Source organism: Artemia franciscana, chromosome 9, assembly GCF_032884065.1.
Source record: "Artemia franciscana chromosome 9, ASM3288406v1, whole genome shotgun sequence".
NCBI lineage: Eukaryota > Metazoa > Arthropoda > Branchiopoda > Anostraca > Artemiidae > Artemia > Artemia franciscana.
Genome location: NC_088871.1, coordinates 9,663,859 through 9,683,184, shown reverse-complemented (window position 1 = coordinate 9,683,184; position 19,326 = coordinate 9,663,859). Strand labels below are relative to the sequence as shown.

Below are 19,326 nucleotides of genomic sequence, written 5' to 3'. Positions count from 1 at the left end.
TTTCATCTAATATACTAAATCATTAGCATAATATAAGTCTAGGAAAGTTTTACTTCCCATTTGATTAGGCATTCTCCCATTGCCTTGTTTGTGCCCTTTAGGGCAAAGCCAATCAAAATGATTCATATAAATTGGAATAGAAAGCAATCCTGCTTAATTCCGGATTTAATACAAAACTAGCGACTAACTTCATTTCCTTCATTAGCCACAGCAATGTTATTCTCATAGATAGCACTAATCACTTCAATGTATTTATCTGGTATATTATACAAAGATAGGACCTTCGCTAAATTTCTTCTATCTGATAAGCCAATAGTTTCATAATTTGTTTAGACTGAAGACTAAAGGCGTTTCATGATTCAGCTTGTTAGCAAAAACAAATTGCTACCAAGAAAATATTAGCAATCAGGACGGTAAAAAACAAAAATTGCTGAATCCAACCCCATGAAATTGGCATTCTGGCCATTATATGAAGTAATATCCGTCCCTGTAAAATACTTAAATCAAAAAAACTAGTTTTTTTAACTGAAAGTAAGGAGCGACATTAAAACTTAAAACGAACAGAAATTACTTCGTATATGAAAGAGGCTGCTTCCTCATCAACGCCCCGCTCTTTACGCTAAAGTTTGACTCTTTCTCTCAATTCTTCATTTTAAAACAGTAAAAAACTTTAGCGTAAAGAGCGGGGCGTTGATGAGGAAGCAGCCTCTTTCATATACGAAGTTTGACTCTTTCTCTCAATTCTTCTTTTTAAAACAGTAAAAAACTTTAGCGTCTTACTTTCAGTTAAAAAAACTTGTTTTTTTTATTTAATTTCTGAACGTTTTGGAATCAATGTATGTTTTGATTTTGGCTCTCCGCAGAGGAATAATTAAAACGAAATTTGCACATTTTTTTTTTTTGGCTAAATGGCTTTATCATAATTTTGATCGAATGATTTTGAGAAAAAAAGAGCGAGGGAGGAAGCCTAGTTGCCCTCCGATTTTTTGGTTAATTAAAAAGGCAACTAGAACTTTTAATTTTTTACGAATCTTTTTATTAGTAAAAGATTTACGTAACGAATAAATTAGCTTACGTAAAGAAGTTTTGTATTCTCATGTTTTTATTACATATGTGAGGGGTTCTCCCCCTCGTCAGAACCTCACTCTTTAAACTAAAGCTTAAATTTTGTCCCAATTCATTAAGAATTACCCCTGAATCACGAAAGCCATAGAATAAATAGTTTAAATTACTAAAAATACTTTAGCGTAAAGAGCGAGGTATTAGGAGGAGGTGAGCCCCTCATATGGGTAATAATTTCTGTTTGTTTTAAGTTTTAATGCTGTTCCTTACTTCCAGCTGAAAAAAAACTTTTTCATATTTATTTTTCATTGTTTTTTTAAATAATGCTAGTAAATCCTTTGCTCCCTTCATGGAAATTTCCTTCCCTCATGACAAATTCTCGATGGAAAGTTCCCCCAGCATATCCCCCTCTTCTCAACCCCTCCCCCAACCAAAAAAATCCTCCTGAAAACGCCTGTACACTTTCCAATAACCGTTACTATATGTAAGCACTATTCAAAGTTTGTAACTTGTTGCCCCTCCCAGGGAGACTGTGGGGGAGTAAGCCGTCCCCAGACATAGTTATGAGGTTTTTCGACTACGTTGAATAAAATGGCTATCTCAGAATTTTGATCCGTTGACTTTGGGAAAATAATTAGCGTGGCAGGGGGCCTATCTGCCCTCCAATTTTTTTGGTCACTTAAAAAGGGCACTGGAACTTTTCATTTCCGTTAGAATGAGCCCTCTTGCAAAATTCTAGGACAACTGGGTCGATACGATCACCCCTGGGAAAAAAAAACAACAAAAAAACAAACAAACAAATAAACACACATCCGGGATCTGCCTTCTGGCCAAAAATACAAAATTCCACATTTTTGTAGATAGGAGCTTGAAACTTCTACAGTAGGGTTCTCTGATACGCTGAATCTGATGGTGTGATTTTCGTTAAGATTCTATGACTTTTAGGGGGAGTTTCCCCTATTTTCTAAAATAACGTAAATTTTCTCAGGCTCGTAACTTTTGATGGGTAAGACTAAACTTGATGAAACTTATATACTTAAAATCAGCATTAAAATGCGATTCTTTTGATGTAGCTATTGGTATCAAAATTCTATTTTTTAGAGTTTTGGTTACTATTGAGCCGGGTCGCTCCTTACTACAGTTTGTTACCACAAACTGTTTGATATGATTAATTTAGAAAATGACTACCCAGCTTTAGCTTGGTATTCCAGCAAAAGCAAAATGACCACTTAATTTGAATTTGAACTCTTTACAAATATAAAACAACCGCTTAATTTCACATTTGGACCTTTTAAAAACGCTAAAAGACAATTGGTTTTTCCTAAATAAATCCTGAATCAACCGAGAGCTCTAAAAGTGGATACTTTAAATAAACTAGAAGCGCTAATAGCCTAAAAATTTGGCTCTGAATCCAAAGCATTATCGGCTGAGGGAATTTCTGACCAAGGGCTGCAAACTGTCAGTACCACCAGGGCATTACCAACCTTTGACTTTGCACGCACAAGGCTTATAATTACTGTCCGTGTAGGTTGTACTTAGTTTGGTTAAGATCGGATCTAATTTAATCAAGAAGCAACTAATCTCTTAATAGGCTTCATAAGCACATAGCCAATAAATGCTTGCTCTAAGGACTGAGCAAAGAAAAAATAAACTTCTGAAGCAAAACATTAGCGGTTTCTTCCAATAATATTCAAGCTTCAAAAGGTTACAGAGTTGACTTTCTCGCTAGTGAAGTATCAAAAATAAAACAGGGGGGCCCAATATTTTCAGGAAAGGGCCTGCTTAAAGACAACCAAAGGGCTTATTCATGCAGCCGGCGACGTATCACCCTAAAATTAATGTTTGACTTAACCTTTTCTATATAACGGTTGAATAAAGCTGTAATTTTTGACACCTGGATTGAAGCTGCTTATCTGAGCGACTAGCAGATCAAAGTTTGTTTCACACTTCTTTTTAAATCTGGCTCGTGCAAACCTCTTTAGTTTGTATTATCTTAATTTTTCAATTGTAGAATACCAAAATAAGCATTGAGGAAAAGAGTTGCAATCTCCAGTATCGCTATACTTGCATATATTCTGAGGAATTAGCAAGCACATAGAAGCAAGCAGAGGGAAAGCTATTGACTTGTTTTTTTTGAAGATTGAATTTTATACTTTGAGTGCACCTGCAAGGAAGTCTGAAACCTTTTAACTATACATATCCAGTGACCAGTAGATTTTTACCTCAGTAGAAAGTATACTTTCAAAAATCTCATGTTGGTAATTATATTGGCTTTGGCAGTCTAGGCTCTAAAAATAGAAATGTTTTTTCACTTCCATTGGATTTTTTTGAATTCCGTTATGCAGTATCAAAAGTTCACGGCACACATTTTGGCGGGGCACGATAACGACAAAGTGGTCTAAAGTTTAAAAGGATAAAAAGCTTTTAGCTTTTAAAACCTGCTCAGACGGGCAACATCAATGAAATTAGTAGTGCCTATGTCAGACATGTTTTGTCTTGTCTCATTTTGCCTTCTTTCTTTTTTTTGGATTCTTCCAGTTACTTTTCTTTTCCGCCTTTCCTTTGCATTTGTATGTAAGTCACTGATCGAAGCTGGTAACGTTAAATAGCGTTTTCCACAAAGTACATTTAACTTCATGTAAGACTTACATATCATTTACACCAGCTTCATCCTAATTCCATAAGCTACATAGCTTAGAGCACTTTATTTTGGTGCAGCAGAACTTTCTGTTTTGTCTTTTTTGGCAATTCTTTTTATATGGTTCCAGGTTCAAACATGACTTTAACTTTGCAAACAGACTGTTACTGGAGGGTGAAACCTGTGGAAGTCCTAATCATTGATCAGCAAGTTGAGAGACAAGATCCCTCTTGAACGGACCTAAAACTAACAGTCACTTACCTTGCGAACTCCCAGAATATCCGACGATTTCATTTGAGCGTTTTGGGAAAGAGCCTGTGAGCATGGAAAAGCGGCTCAGTAAAATCCCAGTAGAAAACCTAACGATTGAATCAGACTTTTCTATCCTAGGCTTAGTTTTCGTAATGCGAGTGACAAATGTAAAGTCAGACTTTTATTGGGCTTACATCACGAAACTAATGGGGAATATTAACACGGAATATCCATTCCAGCTTCACTAGTATGCTGATTTTGGGTATATAAGAACAAGCCATACCTTAAAACATGTCAGCTGAGGAATTAACAGTTGGAGATGCCTTTCTTAAGCTGCTGTTCTGACCTTCAATATATTATTACCACCACAGAAGATTTATACTCAAGGTAGGCTGATCTGTAAAAAAAAAATTGGAAGTACCTGACTTTTGAGCACATTGTTGAGCAAATTAGGCACTACCACTCTAAATATAAGAGCTTGACGATGAAAAATCTAAATTTTCTAGAACCATGAAAAATTAGGCAAGACATACAACGTTTTAACCAGGTATTCTCTCAATTTATATCTGAGAAAATAAGTGCGTCTTTCATTATTCAAAGACTTTGCGATGTGGTAGAAACCCTCCATCATGCTAAAGGGTTCAATAACATAGAATTTAACCTTGGCTGTTTGATCTTACACATTGGTGGTCAAAGGCTCTTATACAAGCGGCTTTCTAGCCTTTGGGTCTACTCAGTGAATCGTGGATCCTGTCTAAGTCTAATGAGTACTGTCAAATTCACAAAGTTCAACTCATTTCGAGTTCAAGAATAGAATCACTGACTTGAAGGTACCCACTGATTGGCCTACAACAACGAGAATTAAGTTTGACGGTATTGCTGTTGAAAAGAGATTAAGACGGCAACCAACGATTGGGTATGTTGTTGGGCTATGCTTAAATTACTAACCTGAAGACACTGATGAACTTGGTGATGTAGAGAGCTTTAAATCAATGGCTGAGTGTGAAATTCTTCAAAAGAGCTTATAAAGTGATTATCTTCGTTTGGCAAAGGAAACTCTCGCATGGTAGGTATGCCTATTTTCGACGTAACACCACACTACCGTTCTATGACGAACAAATAAACTGTCAAATGAAAATTTACACGAAGACTTTGAATGAACTTTGTCAGTGAACTGTCTCTAAAAATAATCTAGTGAATAATCTGGAAGTTCATTATTTTGTGAATGACCCGAAAAGTTATTTATTTTGTTCTGTATAAATATGCTACTTTAAATTTTATTAGTTTAGTATTTCTACTGAAGGCGGTAGCTGTATATGTGATCAAAATATATGGACTTTTGTACGTGTTTTTCACAGTCTAAATAAATGAATTTGTCCCCATTTGAAAATTTATTTGTTCGTAATAGAACGGCAGTGTGGTCTAAGAAAACAACCTAATTTAAGGTGTTATGTCAAAAATACATCGTATATATGGGGAAATGAGACCAATTCAGTAAACAGTAAAAGAAAGAAATTGATACAACTTATTTGGGCTATAGTTACAGAAAGATTAAGATAGCTAGATCACGTTTTACGGATTGCAAAGATTGCGTTTTTAGGCCATCCATCTGGGACCAAGCGGAAATCAGGTCATTTTGGCTGGGAAGAGGTTCTAAGGAAGGATTTAAAGGAAACTGGAACTTCATGGGATACGATAAAGAGTGAAGTTTTGAATAAAATAAGAAAGAGGAGGAGCGTCCACAAATGTCTGGATTCCAAGTGGTTTGGTACTGCAATGAGTCGTTAGCAGTAGTTGTAATATATATCTAAACACATTATATCCTTAATAAGAGAAAGGTTGAGATGGCTACGGCACGTTCTGCGGATGAAGGATAACAGATTAAGAAAAATTTTCCATGTTGGCAAACCGTCTACAGTAACACGAAGAGCAGGTTGTCCCCAAAAGGGTTGGAATGAAAACATCAGGAAACATTTAAAGAAAATGGGAATTTCGTGGGAGGGTGTAAAGAGGGAGGCTTTGAATAGATTGGGATAGAGGATAAGCGTCCGTAGCTTTGTTAGTAGTAGTAATATATATTAAATACTACTAACTACAAATGAAATACCAACTACTTACTTATGTTGTGAAGGTCAACAGAATACTGAATTTTACTACTATCTCTAATTTTTCTTGTTTTTAAGATAATTAGAAAAAACTTTTAATTGTTTCATATTTAAATAAGGATCTTTAAAAGATCCAAAACCACAACTTTTTTAAAAATCAAACCAAACAATCAGTTTGCAACAAAACAATCAGTTTGCAACAAATGCACTTGCAGCGTTTTGTATTAGGGCAGTAATCTTATCTGTAGAATGGTGTTGAGCAGCCCCAAAGACCAAAAATTTAGATTTTAATACAAAGCCGAATTCATTGTATAGCTTCGACTACCAAGGAGTCACGTGACTATGAAGTCGGGTTCAAAAGATCCAAAATATTAATTAAATAAACTGAAAATACTAATTAAAAAATATTTTTAACAGTAAAGAAACATGTGTAAGAATCCTGTGTTTAACTGTTATTTTCAATTTATTTATTAGATTGCCTAAAAGGGCAAAGTCTTGAATCAAAGGCCCAGAAAAGCTCTCTTCTAGGGGCCGTGGGTTCGACTCTCATACCAAAGGCAGTTTATCTAGTCCTTTTCTTCGACTAGAAACCCTAAAAGAAAGTCTGCTCCCTATTTAAACAAACATTACTAACCAAATGTTAAACGATAGGTACTTTATTACAGGACAAAGAATGACTCCAGGAAAAAAATTTACTCTCGTTTATCCCCTTCTTCATTGTCTAAAACTACGAATTGAAAGGCTAATTATGAATAAAGTAAAAAATTAAAACAAAATATGAAATAACTTACATGACTTTTCGATTTCCTGCGAATTTTATCTTGGATCATCAATGGCGTAAGAACCTCAATCCTTTGCAGCCAGGATGGAGAGACATCCTCAGTCACGTTCCCAAAGCCTACGAACACCCAGCGACACCATGGAAAGTGTTCAGCTAATGGATCCAACGTGGGCTTTTCTTCCATCTTCTTTTTCTTATTCATAGGTGAGTCTGAATCTTTTCGAGTTTGTGATTGTAACTTCGGTTTTTCTTCCAATAAGTTCACATCCAAAGGTTTATCTATATTTTGGGGCCTTTGAGACTCTGCAGCTTGAGCACTAGCATTGTCGTTGTCAGGTGCTTCCATCTCAACTCTCGTGGTTTCTTTTAAACTTGCATTGAGTTTTTCTACCTGGTTTTCTTCTTTTTCATACCGCTCAGCGTCTTCTGCTGGACATGCCCTGGCTGTCCCTATTCTGCGCACATCATCTTTTTCAGATTCTTCAGATACTTCCAGCTCAACTTTTGAGGTTTCTTTCATGCTTCCATCGGATTTCTGCACCTGTTCATCTTCTTCTCCATACCGCTCACCATCTTGTGCAGGATATTCCTTGGCTGTTCCTACTATGTTTACATCATCTTCGTTAGATCCTTCAGGCACTTCCAGCTCAACTCGCGGGGTTTCTTTTATACTCCCGTTGGATTTCAGCACCTGATCTTCTTCTTTTCCATACCACTCAGTATCTGGTACAGGATATTCCTCAATTGTTCCTACTCTGCTAACAATATCTTTTTCAGATCCTTCAGGTACTTTCAACTCTACTCGTGGGTTTTTTTTCAAGCTTCCATTGGGTTTCTCTATCCGATCATCCTCTTTTTCATACCTCTCTGCGTCCTGTGCGGGATATTCTTCAGTTGTTCCTACTCTGCTATATTCCTTAATAAACTCTTCTTTCTGTTTATCCCATTCCTCTGATGACAGCCTTTTCGGCTCTGGATCCACATCAGATGAATAATTCCAGAGGCCAAGTGCGCGAAAACATTGTTCACATTCAACCTTACTCTTCTTTCGTATCTTCCAGCCACTTAAAATTATAAGCATTGCCTTTCTGTCGTTTCTTGAAGCGTCACTTTGTCCACACTTCTCGACTATCCAAGATATGAGGCTATCGTATTCTTCCTATATAAAGAAAGGAATTTCAAAAATTACATGAAAAGCAGAATATTTCAGATAAAATAGCACATAGTTAAACTAAAAGACAAATTTTTAACACTGTTCAAGTTGACCGCGGCAATTCAAATGATCAAATTAGACACTGTTCCATCAAACTGATATTAATATTGATTTAGCCCACCTCTTTTTTTTTACAAAACACACTCCATCCATAAGCCCAAACCCTTTCCTGCATCTGATTTAATCCTTAAAACAATTTTAAAATTGCAATCCGTAAAAAAGGTACTTAAGTAGCTTTTATCATTCCTGGGAGGTTATGTTGTCTTATTAGGGGTTAAATACGTCATATAAAAATCTCTCAGGTGATGCAAAATTGTCCTAAGCACTACAGGAAGACTCGGTATTTCACTGATTGGACTAAGCGTATTTATCTGTTTGTGAAAAATGCTCATGATTGCATATCTGACAAATTGCCACTGATTAAAGAGTCCTATCAGGCCTTTTAAGTTAGTCAAATTATTTGCATATACCTTAGAATTCTTACTGGAAAGTAATTTTGTCTTCAATTAAACTTTCATTAATAGGTTCACTATGACAATAACTGTATTCATTTATCATGAGATAATTTAAAAACTTTCTTTGCGCAATAGTTTGGCAATAAAAATCGAAAAAATTACCGCCTTTTCACTCAAACGTGAAATATACCTTTTACAACCTGATATATCTGAATTTCGCAGAGAAAACACCAGAAGTATAAAATATTGACTCATTAAATTGAAAACCAGGCGAAGAAGAAAAACAAACAAGAAAGAGAGAGAGGGAGAGAGAGAGGGGATGACAGATTTTTATTTTATTTTTTGTTTACAATGGGTTTCCTTGATTGACACAAAAAAATAGACCAAAATAAATTATTGATTTTGAACAGTATTTGCATTATTTAAATTTTCTTCCTAAAATGTTTTACACAAGAACAAAGACAAAACACTTTAACTCCCACGCTATACCAGTATTCTAGATTTTAGCTCCAGCCCTTAGAAATTGTTAAATGCTTATTGCTGTATAAGTTTTGTTACACATAAACCCGTTTTTATCCTATTCCACTCCTTGTTTAAACTCTTATATACTGAGCTGTGTTCTAATAAATACAAATATTATTCACCTTTTCACTCTCCTAAATGTTTTACCAAAGCTTTATGCCTTTTGAAAGTTCTTAAGCCGAACTGGCCAGACATGACAATAAACAATCAAGAGAGATAGAACTCTAAAAAAGAAAACTTCAAACGAGACGACGGCCAGTAAAATTAAAAGACTAAAACAACGCGGATATTTCCCCTGTATAAAACAAGGCGTCTTCAGCACAAGATACAAAATTAAAAGAAAACTAATCTAAAAACAAATAAAAACCACCACCAAATATAATAAATACAATTGTCGCTACTTATCCACGTAGGGAAAAGCAGCTATGCGAGTTACTTCAATGAGAATCAAAGAGCAACTGAGGAAAATGTATGAAAATTGAAAATTTAGTTAATTATTCTGTTGCGAAATAATCCTTTTGTAAGCTAACATTGAAGCAACTCTTTTTGGTCTAGTGGGTAATCTTGTCCCCTGGTGATTGTGTAAAATTTTAATTCCCCCATCGACTATTGGTTCATTTTTTAAAAGAATATCATAAATTGGGTCAATATTTAAATTCCCTGTGTCTCTATTTATTGAAATATTAGCAAATATATGTTTTTTAATTTCTATAGCCTCCCTCGCCCACTGAGAAAAACCTCTATCATTAGAAATAGCTGTAGCCTCATCAAATTGTATAAAATGTTCAGGATAAAAGAATGTGTGTTCAGCTAGAGCCGAAACAAAAGTTTCGGGAGGCTTTCTTAGTTGTAGGGTTTTTTCTATTGAGTAGCGATGCTCAATAAATCTTTCAGTAAATTGTTGGTGAGTTCTACCAATATAAAACTTTCCACTGGGACAAGGAATTTTATATACCCCACTAACTAAATCCCCCCGGGTTAAATCCTTCCCAGAATTAAGAAAACTACCTAATGGTCTCACTGAATGGAAACAAGTATCAATGTTATGTTTACCCAAAATTCTTTGAAGCATCTCCCCCAAAGTAGGTACATAAGGTAAAGAAATGAAACGTTTCGGTAAGTCTAATTCTGTGCACTGTGAAACCCCAATAACCCTATTGTTGTGTTTAATGCGTCTATTTTTTATTATTTTATCAATGAATTTAATCGGGTAACTATTACAAAATAAAACATCCCTCAAATATAACAATTCAGAATCTATTATTTCAATAGACAATTCACCCTATCTCAATAGGGTGGCAAGAGTGAAAGTTCAAATACCTATCACTGTGGGTAGGCTTTCTATAAACTGATAAAAGTAAATGGAACTCACTTTTGATCAATAAGATATCCAGAAAAGGTGGTTTATCACTTTCCTCAAACTCCACTGTAAATTTTACGTTTTTGTCAAAACTATTTAAATGTTTATGGAAAAGGTCTAAAGACTCTAAACCGCGAAGCGCCACCCCAACAGCTAGTATATATATATATATATATACTAGCTGTTGGCTGGTTGGCCACCAACACCTAGTTGGTGGGGTGCTTCGCGCCCCCCCAAGCCCCCCCGCGCGCGTAAGTCGTTACGCACCATTTTAGTTACGCGCCATTGTAGTTGTGTCCCTGTGTCCCACCTGTGAATATAGATAGATTTATATATGTGTTTCAAACTACGTAAAAATTGCGAATATACAACATTCTTGGCTTTCCCATTGTCTGTGCATATACAAAGCCGTATGTACTAATAATGACGTCATATGCAAACGCTCTTTTTACAAACAAACAAACATGCATACACACAACTCGTTTTTATATAGATAGATAGATAGATAGATAGATACAATACAAATTAACTGCGTAAAACTTGCGAATATACAACATTCTTCGCTGTCAAATTGTCGCTGCATATAAATAGATTGTCAGGTTTACCGACCCTCGAACATGCAACGTACAATTGTCCATGGGAAAAACAATCAGTATTAAGATCTATACCACATTTTTCTAATGATTGACCTTGAGCTTTGTTAATGGTGATTGCAAATGCTAATCGAATTGGGAATTGCAATCTTTTAAATTGAAAAGGCAGATCCGTTGGAATCATGGGAATGCGAGGAATAAGAACAGCCTCACCCTCAAAAGGCCCTGTCAAGATTGTGGCCTCTATAGGTTTTCCATTGTTTTTTTTACGGCAAGTCGCGTGCTATTGCAAAGCTTTGGTGGGTTGATATTTCTTAAAAGAATTATTGGTACGCCTATTTTTAGTTGTAGCACGTGTGGTGGAAACCCTGAAAGATCCACGGAATTTAAAAATTCAGATGGATAATTAACCGCTTCATTTAGTTCCAAAATTGTGTCGACTGACTTGTAAAGGACTGCCTGGTCTCGAATCTTGGTCAAAACAATATTGTTGATTTCGTGGACGTCTATATTTTTGGGTGCGAGAATCGCTCTTTCACTTAGCCTTTTATAATTTTTTAGAATATTCGAAAATACTTTTTCAATCAATTCATTTTTGGACGTCACTAAATTACAGAAATCAGCAGGTAGTTGTATACGTCCTGAAATTGAGTCTACTGGGAGCTTTCCGTTTCCAATTGCCAGCAATTGATCTGAAAATGTTTGACCAGAGTCATCGTTTTGCAATCGGACACGCATATTTGTAGTTAATTTTAATGTTTTTACGTGTGCCCATAAATTAGAATTTTTCAGGCAAGCATTCATTTCGTCTGCAGGAGTTGATCTAGGTATTATAGGTAATGTTTGCCTGAAATCTCCCGCAAGCACTATTAATGTGCTGCCAAAGGGTTTCAACTTCCCTCGCAAATCTTTCAAGCATTGATCCAGAGCCTCGAGCGATTTTTTGTGTGCCATTGTGCACTCATCCCAAATAATAAGTTTGCATTGCTGCAATACTTTACCCATCCCAGATGATTTGGAAATATTGCACGTGGGAGTTTCTGTAGAATGCAAATTCAGAGGCAATTTCAAAGCGGAATGAGCAGTTCTTCCACCAGGCAGCAATGTTGCGGCTATTCCGGACGACGCAATTGCCAACGCTATATCATTTTTTGATCGAATTGATGCCAGAATCAGTTTTATCACAAACGTTTTACCAGTACCTCCTGGCGCATCCAAAAAGAAAATTTCTCCAACGTTGTTATCGACACAATGCATTATCGTATCATAAATGTCTTTTTGTTCCGACGTTAACTTGGAAATGTTATTTTGTACATACGACAATAGATCACTCGTACTGTAACTTTGTTCACGATCCAATTCTACACATGTCGAAACAGCAGCGATACGGTTAGGTGAAGGCATTCCCAAATCCTGAAGAGGTTTGTTTGCCATACGTACTAGGGTGGAGCTTATTTTAAAAAATTTGGAAATATTATTTTCTTACCCCCCTAAGTTGTTCCATATGACCTGAAAACATTGTAGAAAAAGTTTGAGCCATTTATAATAATGTTTAGGGGTAGCTCAAGTACCTCAAAGATTAAGAAAAAAAGTAAAAAAGAACGAAAAAGTAAAAAAGAAGGATTTCGAGCAACTTGTATTTTGCTTAAAAACACATAAACAAAATTGTTTAGTTCCTATTTATGGTTGACCGGATAGAGTCTGTTTCCTGCTATCGGGATAAGCTCTGCGGTGTTCATTGACAACTTGCAGCAGAACCAGACATAATTTAGCCGGCAATGCAAAATTTCCATCCTTTAGAGATGAACGTGTTCAGACTTGTTTGCTTTTGACCGGTTGCGCTTACTAGAGTCTCGGACACCAAGACTCAGTCTGGTGTAGTTTTATGCTCGAGGTGATATTGTATCAGTTCTGTTTTGTTATCAGTGTTGTTTTTTTTACAATAATAAGCTAATTGTGTATTAACTTGTCTCAAGACAGTAGATTTCTATAACGTTAATGACTACTGAGCGTTGATTGACGAATTTGAATGTAACTGAGCCTATTCTTTTGTTGGAGAAGCAATGAGTTGAACAATTTTTGCTCTTTTTTCTAAAAAAAATTCACCCTACCTAAGTTCATGATTATAAATTCTGTTTTCTGTTTATTTCAGACCCAATTGAGACTGAAAATGTTAGCAAATGCAACTAGATCTCGAACGGAGTTATATCTCATTGGTAGTTCTGTGTCTGAATTAAGAGGTAGCAAGCTGCCTTCATTGCGAATGGCTCTTGGGTTCTTCCTTCATCTCCACCTTGAACTGAATGAGACCATTAGGCACTCGTCGGCTGCTGCTGTAACCGAAGTAGCAAAGTTTTGGCGGAAAGCTCGAATTCCAATGAGAGATCATCAAAACTGTCAAACCAAGCTTGAGCAGGCATTTGAAGAATGGCGTCTTCTCAAGAAGAACAAAGCACGAAAGTCATCAACTCAACAGGCGAGAGAGGCGGCCTTCGTATCTAGGCTCGAGGATCTTTTTGACATCGCTCACGCCGATGCCCTGAACACGATGTCAATACAAGAAGACAAAGATTTCTTGTTAGCCCAGCGAGAAAAAGGGAGACGGGGGTCAATGGTTGGCGTAGATGAAACACTAGCTTGCAAGGAGAAAAGGGTGTCTGAGAGAGAGCAGCAAACACTTAAAAGACGACAGCAAACAGAGAACATACAACAGATAGAGGCTTCCACAGCCGAACTTACCACATCTGGTTCAGAGATCAGCGCAGCAGAAGACGTTGACAGTGAGGGGGCTGTTGGAGGAAGCAGAACTCAAAAAAGAAAGAGGGGCCGAAAAGCTGTAGTTACACCTGAACTAGCAGCAGCTCTTGATCGTACTAAAGTATCAGACCGCAAGGCTGTTTTTGTCATAGCAGAAACTGCCAAAAGCTTAGGAATGACTATTGACCAACTAGCTCTAAATAGAGATTCAGTTCGCCGACTCAGAGCAAAACATCGAATTCACAGTTCTGCAAGCATCAGAGCCAAGTTTCAGAGTGATGTTCCCCTCGTTGTCCACTGGGACGGCAAACTGATCCCCAACCTCATTGGAAAAGAGAAGGTTGATCGTCTGCCTGTTTTGGTTTCCGGAAAAGAAGTTTTACAGCTACTTACAGTCGCCAATCTTCCATCCGGAACAGGCGAGGCTCAGGCTTCTGCTGTCTTCGGAGCTATTGAAGACTGGGGCATACCCGGCAACATCCGAGCCATGTGTTTCGATACTACAAGCTCAAACACTGGCATGATCTCTGGTGCTTGTGTTCTGTTGGAGCAGAAGCTAGGTAAGGAACTCTTGTCACTGGCTTGTAGACATCATATTATGGAGCTCGTCATTGGTGCTGCGTTTCGAGTGTGCATGGGATCGACATCTTCTCCTGAGGTTCCACTCTTCAAACGCTTCCAGGACTATTGGAGATTCATAGATACAGATAAATATGAAACAGGAATTGCAGCTGATGATGTGGCGCGTCTAGTGGATGACATCAACCAAAGTACCATCGATTTTGCTAACAAGCACCTTGAACAGAGCCAGCCGAGGGATGATTACAAGGAATTCCTGGAACTTGTGCTCATCTTTCTTGGTGCTACTCCCGCGAGAGGAGTACGATTCATGTCACCCGGAGCGATGCACCATGCCAGATGGATGAGCAAAGTGATATACAGTTTAAAGATCTGGATGTTCAAGGCTCAGTTTAGACTGACTCTCACAGAAGAAAGAGGTTTGCATGACGTGTGTGTGTTTGCAGTACGTGTGTACCTGAAAGCCTGGATCTCTGCACCTTTAGCCTCAGGTGCTCCGTACAGTGACCTACTACTGCTGAAGTCGCTGCTCGAGTACTCGTCCATCCATTTAGCAATCTCAAAGGCCACATAAAACAAGTTTTCCGGTCACTTGTGGTATTTGTCACCCGAACTCGTTGGCTTGGCTTTCTTCGACAGTCGCGTCAGTTCGTCGACGAAGAGACTGATGGTGAGTGCCATGCAGAGTGAAGACGACCAGGAACAGGAACATACCAAGCGTATCACCATTGATCTTGATTCAGCCAAGAATAAAAACCTGGAACATTTTGTTACAGCAAAGTCAGCAAAACTTTTTCAAATGATGGATCTTCCGGATGGATTTCTCACAGTTGATCCAGACTTGTGGGAAGATAGACACGACTACAAGCTAGCGTCAGAAACTGTGAGGTCACTCAAAGTCGTCAATGACCACGCTGAGCGAGGAGTGGCACTCATTCAAGAGTACAGCGGTTTTATAACCCAAGATGAGTCGCAGCTGCAATTTCTGCTGCAAGTTGTCAATGAACACCGCAGAGTTTATCCCGACAGCAGGAAGCAGACTCTGTCAGGTCAACCATAAATAGGAACTAAACAATTTTGTTTATATTTTTTTAAAGCAAAATACAAGTTGATCGAAATCCTTCTTTTTTTTCTTTTTTCTTAATCTTTGAGGTACTTGAGCTACCCCTAAACATTATTATAAATGGCTCAAACTTTTTCTACAATGTTTTCATGTGATATGGAACAACTTAGGGGGGTAAGAAAATAACATTTCCAAAATTTTTAAAATAAGCTCCACCCTAATACGTACGCACAAATCTTCTATAATAACTAAAGTGTAGTTATAAATTTCTGATGTAAAATCGAAAGTCATATCTGACGTCTCTAACTGTTTTCGATGGAGTATATCTTCGGACATTTTTGACTTATATTTTTCCCATAACTCTGTAGGAGCTGATGGAGAACAAGTTGTTAAAATGATGCCAAACAATGCACGAATTTGACTTGGGGTTGACGTTTCGCACGCGTCATTGATGCAGTTATACCAGTGTTGGTCATTCTCCAATAAATTCAGAGCCTGGCATGCACTACGGTAAGTGTCATGTATAGTACCGTTTACAGTTCTCAAATACTCAAAGGATGTCGGACCGGGCACATTCACCAAAAGCAGGCGTAGAAAGAAGCATTCATGTTGATTGAGGTGAACGGTGTAGAGTCTTCCTATCGTGGTATCTTTGAAGATGGTAGGTTGGCCGTCGACTGACTTACCCTGTTTTCGACGTTCAAATACTTTATTTTTAGTATTCCACGTGTAATACGAAGGCACTTCAGTATACAGCAGTTTTTTTTGCAAAAGAATCATTTTTGCAAAGCGAAAAGAAAGCGGTTAACTTTCTATCCGGTGGATTCAGGGCTCTTTGTTGCACGTTGGTTTCCGAGAAATAAACACGTTGACCATTCTGTAAATGTACCGCTAACTGAACAACAGCTGGACTACGTTCATGTATCGGAAATGAAAGAATTCGCCAAACAGCTTCATTACTGCTTATGTATCTTCCAGCCTGATATTGTACGATTTCGTCGATATCTTTGATATCGGGCTGCAAGCCAAAAACTGCCATGTCACTGCCTTTGCTGACGTATTTACATATATATTTGATTGCCTTTACGGAGTTACAGTATTCAACGTTTATGTGTGCATTAAATGTTTTTGATAATAATGGGGAATATGGAACAACCCACTGGTTATCTACTTCGATGGTGGTACCGTTACGCTTCTTTATTATTGCTGTTTTACCGCCATCTTCAGTAGATCTTCTTCTATATTGTGGGTAACCATCATTGCCAGTAATTGTGTTGGATACTAAAAGTCGAGGATATTGCTTTGTGCACCTTCCTTTGGCCATGCATGGTGAATTTTCGTTCAGTGCATCGCAAGGTCCATGTATCATATTTTTTACAATAATATCATGTAACCCCTTATCGACATTTTCATCAGGTATTTCAGCGGAAATGACATCATCAATTTCGTTCGAAGTTATTTTTTTATGTAGCCAGATTAGTACATGTGCGTGTGGCAAACCTCGTTTTTGCCATTCCACTGAGTACATCCAGCATAGCACTGACCCAAACACTTCAAGTTTTACTATGTAGTTTATCAGTGATTTCAACTTTTGCCGAAAGACACGGGCCGTAATGTCATGTCTATGAACCGCCGATTGTCCTTGAAGTAAAAGCTGCAGTATCTCTTCCCAAGATTGATTACATGTAAATGTAATAAATAAATCTGGACGACCATAGAGACGAACATACGCAATAGCATCTTGAGCATATTCATGCATATGACGGGGCTGCCAGCATATGACGAAGGTAAAATTGTTAATCTTCCAACGTCTGTGGTATTACCGTCATTTATAACTGCATCTCGCAAATGAATGTATTGTTCAGAGCGGAGCTTGGTCTGATTCAGGCGGATATATAGCAAACGTTTTGATTCAATTTTAGCATACATATCAACGACGAATTGGTGAAACAATTCACGGCATTTTAAAATATAATTTTCTTCATCCTGCCGAATCATTAGTCTATAGGAATAATAATACATTGCACTGCATTTCTTATTCATTTCTTTGTTAGTGGCTGGATTCATCAATTTAATATTAAAGTGATAGCCGTCGGCTCCATCCCAAAAAATGATAGGATATTGTAGGGCATCGTAGCATCGATGAGTTTCAGCAATTCTTAACAACTGAGCGTTTCGCTTATGAAGAATAATATCTCGAGGTAAAAACTGATCACCGACCATAACGATTGCCACTTCGTCGATAGTTGGAGCATTGTATCTACGCACATGTTGGCCAGGAGGCGTTTTGTCAGCGGAAATAACAATTTTATGCGTATCAGTAGGCATCAAATCGATGGCTGTTTTGAACAGACGCACTAAATTATTATTTTCGTGGAAAAGATGTTGCAATTGGGAAACGATTGTCCTTTCAACGTTGGGAGAAATTTCCCAACGTGCATTCAATTCAGAATTTCTATCACTGATGAAGTACAATTGTAAAAATTTATGATTCTCGCCTGAGAATGGTAGAAGGGACCCTGCTCTATGATAAATTTGCCCTTTTACTTTGAAAGTAGACATAAATTGATCTGGATTTTCGATTTGGGCTCCAAACGACGTCTTTTGGAAACATGAGTTATATTTTCTGATTTGTGACAAAAAACGCTTAGATTCTGACGTAGTTCCAGTAAGGAAAGTCTTCAATGGCTCAGGTGGTGCAGCCAATAGAGGAAGTTTAACTTTTCCTGAGGCGCAACACATTCCCATTGTTTCACCATTGAATTTCATATATATATATAGATATCTATCTATCTATATATCATATATATAGATAGATAGATATCTTTTATATATATATATATATATATATATATATATATAAGTTGTGCGTCTCTTGCCATTGTAGGCTCTTCAGTCATTTTACAATTAAATATTTTTCCGTCCACGATCTTCTTACAATTAAAAACTGGTTAGGGTCTAACCTGTGCGGTTCTTACGGAAAGTTTGGACCTCAGGCCGGACTGATGAATATGACATTACATTTTGGAAAGCTCCGCAGAACTCTTGCCTGGGGCCAAAAAAAAATGGTTTTTGTTTGTCCACGAGCCAGAGCCTATGGTGTGTGAAGTGAAGTGGAGTTATATAGCCTATGTCAGAGAGGAGTATCTGAAGTTGTGCAGCCTAGCTTTCGTTTCATCAAATCATGTTTCTGCTTTCGAGTTGAAAGCTCCGTTCTAGCAGGCGAGCAGGCAGGCACCACTTTCAAATTGAAGATGGACTAAAATCTATAAGTGTTAAATATATGCGGCAGTTACCCGGCCCCACAGCCAATATATCTTCTTTGAGTGATAAATAGAAAAATTTACAGAAGCAAAAATGTGGCATTTTCCCACGGGTCCGAAAGTGCTGCCATCTATTGTTTCTACCCATTTCTGTTCGTGATTTCAGCTGAGTTTATCATTCGGTTTTTCAGACTTGAGATTGCGGTAGAGAAATGGTATCAGATGTGCCTAATAAACTTTAAAAGTTCTCTCATTGCTAAAGAAATTGGAGCTTATCCTTTGCTCCTTTCTAAGTGGTGACGTTAGAAAGTTGGCCTACGGCAAAAAAAAAAAAAAAATCAAATTTCGAACTAAGACAGATAGAATTTTTTTTCGACGGCAATCGATAGCTCTTGATGAGCTGATCAAAGTATATGACATCCATTTTTTGGTACTAAGATTCTTTCATGAGGTATACCCGTTTGAAAGTTTCAAGGGGTTGACAACTTTAGTAGTAAGGTACACGCTGAAACGAAATCTAGGTCAATACAAATTGTGAGACATATAGAGGACTTGTAAGCAACAGTCGGCTGTTATAATGAAGGTAATAATCACCTTCGGCAATGAGGGGAAGCAGCTTTTGCTAGTTGGCGTAGCTATTATTTGTTTCCAGTGTATTTGATGGTAAAACCAATTTGGTTCCA

At 37.4% G+C, this 19,326-nt stretch overlaps 1 protein-coding gene across 1 annotated transcript; it reads right to left on the bottom strand.

Annotated features, from left to right (window-relative positions):
* Positions 1 to 2,627: 2,627 nt before the first annotated feature.
* LOC136031562 (uncharacterized) lies at positions 2,628 to 12,521 on the bottom strand. Its single transcript, XM_065711231.1, has 3 exons — positions 12,468 to 12,521; positions 6,849 to 7,997; positions 2,628 to 2,693 (listed from the first exon to the last, which is right to left on the bottom strand). The coding sequence occupies exons 1-3, from the start codon at positions 12,519 to 12,521 to the stop codon at positions 2,628 to 2,630; spliced, it is 1,269 nt and encodes a 422-aa protein (XP_065567303.1).
* Positions 12,522 to 19,326: the final 6,805 nt, after the last annotated feature.

Bases quoted from the DNA above. Each gene is read 5' to 3' on its own strand.
- LOC136031562 (XM_065711231.1), bottom strand. From the start codon at position 12,521: ATGGCTCAAACTTTTTCTACAATGTTTTCAGGTCATATGGAACAACTT. The intron at 7,998-12,467 runs GTAAGAAAATAA...TTCTTTATATAG, and splicing joins ATATGGAACAACTTAGGGGG to GAAGAATACGATAGCCTCAT. The intron at 2,694-6,848 runs GTAAGTTATTTC...TTCTTTGCTCAG, and splicing joins GCAGGAAATCGAAAAGTCAT to TCCTTAGAGCAAGCATTTAT.